This window comes from Acomys russatus, chromosome 10 (genome assembly GCF_903995435.1).
Source record: "Acomys russatus chromosome 10, mAcoRus1.1, whole genome shotgun sequence".
Classification (NCBI taxonomy): domain Eukaryota; kingdom Metazoa; phylum Chordata; class Mammalia; order Rodentia; family Muridae; genus Acomys; species Acomys russatus.
In genome coordinates, this window is record NC_067146.1 from 38,119,284 (window position 1) to 38,131,138 (window position 11,855).

General features: G+C 41.8%; 1 protein-coding gene across 1 annotated transcript; it reads left to right on the forward strand.

Annotated features, from left to right (window-relative positions):
• Nucleotides 1-10,840: 10,840 nt before the first annotated feature.
• Fam237b (family with sequence similarity 237 member B) lies at nt 10,841-11,855 on the forward strand. Its single transcript, XM_051152023.1, is given in 2 exon segments — nt 10,841-11,209; nt 11,211-11,855. Coding segments are annotated over 2 exon segments (399 nt in total). The 3' UTR covers nt 11,241-11,855.

The following is an 11,855-nucleotide window of genomic DNA, read 5'->3' on the forward strand; positions in this document are numbered from 1 at the left end:
CTTGCTCTTCCAAAGTTCCTGAGTTCAATTCCTAGCAAACACCTGGTGTCCTCTGTTGGCCTGCAGGGCAAACACTGTATACATAATAAATACATAAAATCTTGGAAAAAAAAAAGATTGCTTATCCTTCTATAAAATGCTTGTAATTATCTAGTGGATAATTTTAATTATGGCACCAGCCAAGGACAATACAGGAGGTAAACTTTAAACCTCTCCCAGATCTAGCCAATGGTCAGAATATTCTCCACAGTTGAGTGGAGAGTGTGATATGACTTTCTCACATACTCTGGTGCCTCACATTTGACCATGTCCCCTGGAGGGGGAGACCTGGTGGCACTCAGAGGAAGGACAGCAAGTAGCCAAGAAGAGACTTGATACCCTATGAGCATATACAGGGGGAGGTAATCCCCCTCAGGAACAGTCATAGGGGAGGGGAATAATGGGAAAATGGGGGGGGGGTGAGGGAGGAATGGGAGGATACAAGGGATGGGATAAACATTGAGATGTAACAAGAATAAATTAATAAAAATAAATAAATAAAAATAATTATAATATAAAAATCCTAATGGATTTAAATTTTACTCTAATGTACCATGCATCATTACAATTAAAAAGTGTTGGTTCTTATATAATAATCAATAATATTTTACACTTACATCTTGTCCTCTCCTTAGTTACCCCTGGTTTAAGAAAAACATATATTGACATAATTTTAAGACAATGCAGATTTAAACCAAGGGAAGACAGACAAAAACTATAAGAAAGTTTATATCTGAGTAATGTCTCTGGTAGACTGGGTTTGAATGTCTGGGATCTACACATATTGAGGCTGATTTCCTCATGGACGATTTTGTGAGTGCTTCCTCCATCCCTGGGGCCTCTCATCTCTGGTAACCTAATGGACAGACAGGCATTTGACTGCATTTAGGCTGCCTCTGCTCTTCCAACCTGAAGAAACATCTGAAAGACATTTGAGCTTAAAACCTAATCACTTCCTCTCTTTGGTGGTCTGAATAGTTTGAATCGAAGGCGGACTCAGCCTCATACCTAGCCTCCAGGTCAGGAAATATTCATTTGGATTTTACCACACAAATTTAGAAGAGCAGTGCAATCTCAAAGCATTAGAAACTGTCCTCTGCAAACAAACTCATCGGTGAGCTGGTCTCTTCACCTCTTGTTTTCTCCGGATGTGTCACTGCACTGGAAGGAAACTAGGATCCCTCCATAGGCTTCCTGTGGAATCCTATCCGTCTATAAGAGCAGCGGGGCATTCACTGCACCGCGACCTCCTCCACTCTCGGAGTGCAGGACCTCAGAGGGCTAAGAATTCTGTGATCACTTACAAGTGTGAGCTTGTGTTCCACATACACATCATCTTAGTCTCAAGCACCTCCTTAGATGCTCCGCTTGCTGTGTCATCTGGAGCTTGACATGCAGTAACCGAGAAATGTTTTGTTTGGGAAAAATGTGAATTTGGAGGCTTGAATTGAGTTTTTACTAAAATACCTTTTTTTCCCCTTTGCTGAGACATCAAAAACTTATTATTTATCTTTTGTTAATAATTGAGTGTGGGGGGAGGTTAGAATGGTATTAAAATTTGCTCTCTTCAATTTTATTATAGTAATGTGTTGGGAAATGATATTTCCCAGCTTTGTTTTTCTTCTGAGATGGAAATGAAGTAATAACCCTACAAATCACCCCCTCGGGGCTGGTCTTTCACTGTCAGAGCTGTCCCCTTCCATGCTATCAGTGTAGCGTGGGACTTCTCCTTTGCGGCTGCATAAGTTGTCTCAGTGTCAAGAATGACTCTTCCTGTTCATTGATGAGATCATGTCTCACAGAGATCTCATCTTAAATGTTATTAATGTCAACCCTGCTATGTCCTCCTGACAGAAAAATCTGCCCGCAGATGAAAGATGGTAGTTTACTTATCAAAGGAGCAGTGCTGGGTTGTTATTGGAAGGGCCTCTTTTCTTAAAAGAGGATGAGCTACATAATGTACAATGATTCCTTAGGGTTCACAGAGGAGAAAGACCAATCCCCACATCAATTTCACATTGCTTCCTTCTAAGACACTGAAGTGTTACAATAAGAAAGCAAAGATCACACGCAAATGCAGCCGGTCTAGAGTGAAAGGAAATGGCAGAAGTAGAATTAGAGAGGACAAAAAAATTGAGTAATCTTGATTTATTTGTTCTTCAGAGTTACAAAGAATGGCTACTGAATCAAAGCTGAATCAAAGCTGAGACACAGCTGGAACCAGATGATGTCATACTAACTTGGAGCAGGCAAAGCACGGAAGGACAAGTACCACATTCCTCATTGGACTGTGGAACTTAAAATCTGATTGCACAGGAGTATACTGAAGAACAAAAGTCACTAGAAGTAAGGAATGGCAAGGAGGCAGAGGGACACGGAGAAGATAGACAAATGCCTGCCAAAACACCAAAGAGGAAAGTGCTTCTAATAGTATAATTGGATGGGAGAGTCTATATCAATTGATTACAATAACTATGTTGCTATTTATTAAGTCCAATGCTTATTTTTATGCTTACTCTCATATAATAATAAAAACAAATAAAAGGGGGATGGAGAGATAGCAAAGAGTTTAAGAGCATTGGCTGCTCTTCCATAGGGCCTGGGTTGGGTTCCCAGCACCCACATGGTGGCTCATAATCATTTGTAACTTCAATTCCAGGGATTCAACTCTTTCCCACTTGTATCCATGAGCACCAGTAATACACATGTGTGTGTATACACATGCAGGCAACACACACACACGCACACAAACACACACACTAATCAAAGGAGAAAGGCAGAAGAGAAGATGCTAAGGTTGCTTAACTTTCTTTCTCAGAGTTAACTTTCAGGTGCAAGTACAAATGTGGCAATACCTATGCGTGTTCCCCACCTGAGTGCCATGGAAGTCTGCACGTACAAACCTATTGTTCCATTGATGACCATGCAAAAGCCCCACATAAGTTCAAGAATAACAAGGGACTCTAACCACAAGGCCATAATGACTAATCTTGGTTGTCAATTTAACTGCATCTGGAATGAACCAAACCTCAAACAGTTGGGCATGCCCGTGAAGGCCTTTCTTCACCATAGTGTGTCAAATGGGAAGACTCGCCCTAAATTCAGGCAGCCCCTTCTGGTGGCAGTCCACACTAAAGAACCTGGAAGAAAGAAACTCTTCTTTTTGCCTACTTGCTTTTAGTCTTGCTAGCAAGTTCACCCATCCACTTGCTGTGACATTCCTTCATTGATATTAGAGTGAGCTTCTTTGGGTTTAAGGTTGACTGAAAACCAGAAGCTCTCCAGGCCTTGATAAGACATTCAGCCTTGTTGACTAAGCAACTAGTAGGTTCTTGAGACAGTCATTTTGGGGGGCTACCCATATCGTATCAAGGAAGCAATCCCCTCATTCTATCAGTTCTGTTCCTTTAGAGAACCTTAACTAACACATGAGACTATTAACATATACAATGTGTGTGTGTGTGTGTGTATATATATATATATATATTGTGTGTGTGTATATATATATATATATACACACAGTGTTTCAATTTCATGTCCTAATAAAACTTTTTTCTTTCTCTTTCTTAAATAATTACAAAATATTTTATACTAATGATCCTCCTTCTCCCCTTCTGTTTCTTCTTTTGAAGAAGTAATAATTGAAATTCATTTCTTATCCCTGTCCTGAACTTTTTCTTTTATCTCACAGTCAGTATTCTGTTCATCATCCTTTCCCTCATGTTCCTGGAAAAATAGTGTTTCTTCCCTTAATTATCAGACAAGGAACATTTTTTTTTTCTCTGCAGACTTCTTACTCTGCAGACTTTTGGCCTCTCTGGTTTTCTGCTCTTTTTACCAGCAGCAAGGTCACTGAAATACACTTTGATAAACACATTGTAATTAAGGATTACCAGAGGGAATTGAGGTGTGGATATTTAAAAGTAATGGCTTTCATTATAGTGAGTCAGAAAGCCAATGCCCTGAGAGCCTCTTCTCTTTGTAGGGCTTCAGCACGTCCCTGCTGTGTGTGGAGGGCTCTTCTGGATGCGGTAAGGAGATGATGGCAGTACTTCCTGGGGAAGTGTGCTATGCGGAATCAGGATGAACACAAGTGTGACAAAACTGCCACCGAGGGATTGGAAGACAGGAAGTGGAGGGACGCGTGAGTAGGCTCTCGTCTTGATTCAATCAGAAAACCTTTGCAGGCGGCACTAGGGTTCTGGGGAGCTCAAGGGCTGTGGCTGCTGAGAAGCTGACAAGTTCCCAAGAAGCTGAAATTTTCCAGCACAGAAATAGAAACCAGGGGAAAAAATACTTGAGTGTTCTTTGTAGCTTATGACAACCACCAGGACGTCCGTAATAAGTGTATTTCTTTTTGATAAGTGATCACGAGGGGAAATGACACAGTGCTACATGAACAAATGCCAAGTGATCTAGTAAAAATGAATGCCTAATTATAGTCATAAAACTGAATTGTCTGGAAGGGACCATGGAGTGAGGTCAGGGCCTAAAGTGACGAAGAGGAAGGCACAGATAGCCTTGATCTAATTTGGAAATGAAGTGTGGGGACATTAGAAATGAAGTGTGGGGACACTAGAAATGAAGTGTGGGGACACTAGAAATAATGAAGTGTGGGGGACACTAGAAATGCGTTAGGAACAGATTGATCATGATAGAACCATGAAGAATACTTTACTTCTGGTAAAAATCATCTTAATAAAAATAATGAATGGCTTAGAAAATACACTTGCTTAAAGGTTTTTATAAAAAAGTATTTAAAATTTCTTATTTATAGTGTGTGTGTGTGTGTGTGTGTTGGGCAGTACATTTGGCTTTATAAATAATCAACCTTGAAGTCTAAAGTATTTATTATTCCCTCCCCCGTTTTGAGAGAGTGAGGATCTCACCACGCCACTCATGATATCCTACAAGTTCTGATTCTTTTGCCTCCGCTTCCCTAGTGGGATGTCAGATGCACATGACCACACCCAGCCTTCATGGCCACTTCAGGATGTATTTTTGTGTGCTTTGAGTTTTTCCACTTTACTCTCCTTTTCGCCAGATCAATCATATCAATTCTCCCAGTGCTAGGAAAATTTCTAAAATGTTTGGCCTTACGCAATCTAACGTATCAAATTCTATCCTATTGTCCTACCCCGGAGATTGTCTGAGCTGGTGTGTCTTAATCTTCTTCCTTCATTGATCAAGGTTGCAGTTTATGGGCCTTAACTTTCAGCATAGCGCCCCCTACTCATCTGGACACTCTGTTGCTGATGTATATCTTTAGGCAGCAACTAAGGTTCCATTAAGACAACATCTCCTCAAATCTAATCATTTCTAGGTAATTTTCAGTAATTGCAGAAGACCAAGGACCTACCCTCATACAGGCTGTCAGTTCATCTTTCTTAAGAACCACCTTCTTTTTCTTCTTCCATGTTGGCCAGTGTCACCCTTAAAGCAGGTATGCCAAAAGAGATTCTTTTCTCTCCATTTCTTGTATGTGTAGCCAGACACCAAGTTTATTTCTATCTTGTCTTACACAGTTTTTGAGAAAAAGAATGTAATTAACACATAGGAGTCATAAACATATAGATACTACTGCAGACCTAGTACCATGAGTTTGCCAAATGGGCACAGTAATAACCGGTCCCTTAAGTACATTTAAAAATATTTAAAATTTTTAATTTTATGCATATGTGTGTTTTTTTGTCATATACATGCCTGTGCCTGTGGAGTCAGTTAAAGGCATCAGATACCCTGCATCTAGAGTTACAGATAGTTCTGGGCTACAATGTGTGTTCTGGAAGTTGAACCTAGGTCCTCTGGAAGTGCTCTTATCATCTGGTTCCAGGTTAGTACATTGCTTGGCCCTCATCACTATCCAGACAAGATTCCAATGTCTTTTCCAGATCTATTTCTCTCATACATCCAAAATGTGTCACCATTACATTGCTTTGTCATTTACAAGAATTTTTTAAAAAAAGTTTAATTTTGCCTGTCTTTGATCTTTGTGAAAATGATGTCTTCTGTGATTTTGCATTTTTGAACTACTGCATGCAAAGAAAAATCTAGTGAGTTTGTGTATATATGCATGTGTATAGCTACTATTAATCTCACTGATGAATAATACCTCATATTGTTGAATATTCTATAGTTATTTTAATAATGGTCATTTTTCTTGTTTTCATGGCCTTCCTTTTATGAGCTATGCTACTATGAGCAGTCCATTGTTCCCATTTACAAGAATTCCTGCAAGAATAGTCCCGAGAATGTATGTGCATCTTAAGACCTGAAAACCCACCACTGTGGAAGCCCCCTGAAACACACACACACACACGCACACACACACACACACACACACACACACACACACACACACACAAACACACCAGTGAACAGGACAATGTCTCCCTCAGACACTATAGGCTATCAGATAATCCTATTACTAGGTATGGATTGTCTCTTTTTGAATTGTTGGTCGGTAAGGTCCCATTGATCCCCCAAGCATGACAAGGTATTGCTCTTCGTTAACCTCTACAATTAATAGTAAGATCCTGTTGCTGAAGATACCACACAGCTGAGTCACGAGACATGGAGAAATCATTCTGGCACCAACTTGAAACTTCATCCTTACTGGCTAGCCAGCTTTCATAGTGCTTGAAGGTACTATGCAAGCTAGCTACTTGGGAGAAAAATAACCCACAGTCTTACCCATCTGTGAACCCTGTGAGCTATAATAAGGACTGGGTTGGGAAGATATAGTCACGGGTGCAACAGTAGCATAAATAGTATGGGAGTAACCAACCACTTTCTGATTGGTTTTAAAGTCCAGGCCAGAACTCATTCTTGATACTATTAACTAGGTCAAAAATGTAGAACTGGCTAAGCCACAGGCCCTAGGGAAGACCCTAGTACTATTCGTTTGCTAAATAAACATAGTAATAAACTGGCCCTTAAGTTTTCAGTTTTAGTGCCACAGATTAGTGCATCGCATTAACCCTCATCAGAGAAGCTTCTTTTTACAGTAGAAGGTGATGACTACAGACACAAAACTACTCAATCTGCAGAGAAAAATTAAAATGTAGAGTGCTCAGCTCTAAATGGGATGGTTCACACAAAGCTTGGGCTCATCGTGGGCGAGTGGCAATGGCGGACCTCTGTAGCCAAGCAGCATTTGCCAGGCATGGCAATGGGCACCGCTGCACTCATGAGCTCACAGCAGATGCAACTGCATGCTCAAGACCCGGACAGACACAATCCCAGCCTGGTTGCAGGAGTGGCTCATGAAGCTCTACCCCTAATCGGGGAGCTGCCAACAATGGCTGGCTTCCAGAGGACAAAGAATCGTTTTCTTCAGAAGTGCAGGCCCTCAGAGGTTACCTATACTCCAGCAGATTACCCGGCACCCACGCACACCACATGAAACTCAGTGGCCTTTAACAAAGAGTGGTGTGGAGTCAGAGGAGGAATAGTATTTGGGGTGTTGAGGGAGAAATTGGATGAGGGAAATGGGCATGAATTTGTTCAAAATGTATTACAGGGTGTATGAAGTTCTCAAAAATTAAAAAAGGGAAGATTATGTGCTTGCTATGACTTAAATTATAGTGCCGAGTATGGCCTAATTACACCAATTTACAACATTCCTAGTACTGTGTAAAAGTGCTGAAGCTTCAGAAGTTGGCTACACGTGTGAACTTGATCATGGGCTGCCCCTGTGTTTGGTAAACATTTCTGGGTGAGTCTGTGAGTTTGAGTTTGAGTGAGATTAGTGTTTGAAATGGCAGGCCGAATGAAGCAGACTGCATTATTGTCCTTCCGGTTGTTGGGTGGGGACCTTACAATCCACGGTGGGCCTGAGAGAACAAACCCAGCAGAGAAGGGAGTGTTTGCTCTAGTCCTGACAGTGCAGGCTGGGTCATTAGCTCTCTTCTGCTTTCAGCTCCTTGGACTCAGGCTGGAGTTGTCCTGAGCCTCTGGCTCCATACTGCAGGAGTTAACTGGCTTTTTTTTTTTTTTTTTTTTTTTTTTTTTTTTTGAGAAAAAGAACTGGAAAGAAATATATCAACTATTGCCTATTTCTGTATATTTTACAGCTTTTCTATAAATAGTTTGCAATATTTGCATACAGGTACAGTATTTTATGGAAAATATTATACATTTTTACAAAGGCATGATTTGCATGGTTATTTAATAGGAGTTCACCTTAGAAGAAATTATTTTTAATTAATTTATTATAATTTATTTGCCTTACATTCCGATTGTTGTCCTCTCACTTGTATCTTCCCATTCCCACCCTCCCTCCCTCTTCCGCCCTATTGAGTGGCTGACATTAATTGAAAAGTACAAGTGTGTGTGTGTGTGTGTGTGTGTGTGTGTGTGCTCACAGTCAAGTGAAATTGGACAGCAGCTTTGGTGAATAGGAGAATTCTGTAGAAGTGTACAAAGTTCAAATTTAAGATGAGGTGTTATATTAGGTAACATTTAATCTGTCTACTAAGAGAATCCATGAATAATTGTGGACTAGGACGCCAGAAACACCAGAAGAGTATACTGGTGTGAGGTGGGTTTGCATATGTCCTACAAGATCTGAGTATTAAACCTTCCCTTTTTCTCAACTATGTTTGTGTAGGGGCTGGTCCTGGAGGCAGAAGGGACACAGGAAGCATTTAATGTTAAGATATGGCTAAGCATGCTAAAACTCCTCTCCTGTGATGAAGAGACCAGGAAGGAAACATTAATAGCACTTATGTGGGGGTGAAGTCCATTTTACTTTAGGGGAAGTTTAAGGACAGTGAATTGGGAACATTGAAATTCACCTGCATCTTAGCTTAAGAAGCTGCAAGGAAAGGAGACTAAAGGCAAGAAGGGCTGCATCAGGATTGGCTTCCCATCACACCCGTCTGTCCATTGCTATGGAGTTTGAGCACAGGAAACAGGTATAAGCCCCCATGATTGTCTTAACGATGCATCAAAACCGGAACCACCGGCAACAATACCACAGCCATACAACATAAAGAGATGTTCTGAAGTCTTCCTTCTGCTGAAGGCTACAGAAAACGGTTCCCAGACTTAAACTGCCTTGCGCGAGAGGCGAGGCCATCCTTGAGTTAGTGGTTAGTGTTAATAATTTAAACGGTGATTAGCTGGATGTTAGAACCCATCAGGAAGGGTTAGGATCTTTAACAGGTCTCCAGCCTTCAGAGCATTTTCCTGTGGACACAGGCGCATCGCTGAGGAAGAAGATAGCTGTGAGATGGTAACTGCCCACTGCCAGCACGGATCAGAGAACAGAATGAGGTAGCCAGGAAGACAGATCTGACTACTATGAGGCCAAGCCAGGGAAAAGCAGTGACTGGAAGAGCGGCTGGGTTTCGGGGATCCCTGAGGGGGGCGTGGCCAGTTCCTCTGCCGGATTGCTCTGTCCCTAGAAAAGGATCGCTGTCCTGCAGGGCTGCCTCCAGAGCTGCTGCGCCCGCAACAGAGCCGCCAGCACAGCGCAAAGATCCGCGCGCTCCCAACCCCTGCGCCCCTGGGTCCCGCGCCCTCGTCCCCTTCCTCCTGCTTCCAGGAGCGAGAAGTCCAGAGCCTGCACGGACACCTCTGGTGCCCCAGCTAGGAGCCTGCACCGGCACCTTCTGTTCCCCAGCCGGAGGCGCATTCGCCGGAGGCGCATTAGGGTACCGTACCAGGACGCGCGAGCAGTGGACCTCCACCTAAGGTACTTGGTTCTCGGGTTCCTGGGATGGCTTACTCTTCTGCATCTCAGCCAGGCGACTCTGGGTAGAAAGGGCGTTGGTCGGGAAACTAAGCAATTGGGGCGGGGCGGGGGGCGAGGGAGCCTTGGAGCCCACCCCTCACATCTTTTCAGATCTACCACCTGGCACTGTCAGAGCACTCTGCTGGCAATCTGCACAATACCCATCTGTGTAAAACGACGTGAATATTATAGTTCTTTCTTCCTTAAAAATATTAGTTTCTTTTAATGAGAGGGGGAGAAAGGCAATACGCACGCAGAAAAGAAATGAGTGTCTTGGGTTCTGAGTTCCAAACTCTTCACCCCCCCTGTCTGAGCTGGCTGTCTTGGTAGTAGCGTGTATAGGCGCATCTAGACCGTCAGTCTGGATGAACAGCTATGTGGCAATCTATTGGCAACTTAGTCCTTGCTCTTTAGTCATGTGCTCTAGGTCGATTTGTTGAAGGGCCAAGTGTCAGGGAAACTTTGCAGAGAAGCCACTAGACCATGACAGTATGTGCTGACCGTAATTGACTCTACACCATCTCATACTAATTTGTACCCACCGTGTTTTCCTGCTCCTTTATGGGCATATCTTCATTACTAAACTAATCCTAAACAGCCCAAGAAAATTCAGGATCAACCAGACATGAGTGCTTAATAAACAAGTTTTCTTTTTTCCACTGAAAAATGGGAATAGTTGAGATAGCAGGTGCCATTAGGTAAATAATTTTTTAATTAAATTAAAAACCAACAAAACCTATCATAGCTACAAGTAGAATGAGCTGCACTTTAGTGCTCTTGGGCAGGGAGACAGAACCACATCACAGAGAGGTGTTCTAATCTGTACAGTGAGAAAGACAGTGTACATGCCTGTAAGGTTTCTTGCAGCTGTTAAGGCCTATGATAAAATGAACATCACATCTTCACATATGCTAGATTTCAGTGACTCCCAAAGACAGTTGGCTGACAAGCCAAAAACACATCCTGTGAAAGGATGGTCTGAGAGTCAGCAGCTCAGAGGAAAACCAAGGAATACACGCTCAACTATACCACGAAGCTGGTTTGTAATTTTCTCTGCGTAGGATGGGTTCTGCTGCAAGAAGAGGGCTCTGCTTCCCCTTGGGCTGCATCCTGCTGTTCAGTCTCACTGATGCTGACTTCGAATTTCAAAAGGGAGTGCTTGGCAGCATCAGCCCCAGCACCACAGAAGACATCGACCTCCAGTGCTGGAACACATGCTCCCTGGCACTGATAGACCTGAAGGAACTGAAGATAGAGCACAGCGCCGATGCCTTCTGGAATTTCATGTTGTTCTTGCAAAAATCTCAGCGCCCTGGGCACTACAATGTCTTCTTAAACATAGCCCAAGACTTCTGGGATATGTACATAGACTGCTTGCTTTCAAGGTCTCATGGGATGGGCAGGCGACAGGTGCTAGCTTCCAAGTATAATTTCCCACAGAAAATGGCAGGAGGGGATCTGAAGGTATATCTACGCAAGTAGCAATGTGGTTTTATTAAAAAATTGCTATTTAGTTAAATTATTTCAGGTTTATCAAAAAAGCTAGCAATTTTGCCATGTTCAGTTTTTAAATATAAACTTTTCATTTTTACATTATTTAGAAATCATGAGAGTGCTTGATTATAGGTGACCTTGAAAATCATCTTACTGTTAGCCTGAGAGTAGTTCATAAGGAAGCTGTATAGCTCTGTATCTATTCATATTGTAAGATGTACATGTCAGGCATGTAGTAGCCTTTTGGACAAAACATTTTCAGTTGGGTTTTATAGAAGAATGGAATCTTATATTAATAAATATTAATTTCCCCAATATTACAGAAATAGATTATAATACACAAATTTTACATTTAAGAAAACACAAAAAATACCTCAAGCAAGATGCCAACTGAAGAGCATAATTTTTGTCAAGTCAAATATTTCCTGCTGTAATTAAAATGTTATTTTCAGTTTCTTAATCTGGTGGCTTTCTTTCTTAGCTATATAATTACCTTACCAATACTGATTGGATTATTTGCAAATATGTAGGTAATTTGTTAATAGTTTGTTATTCAGAAAGCATTTTGTCAGGTTATTTTTGT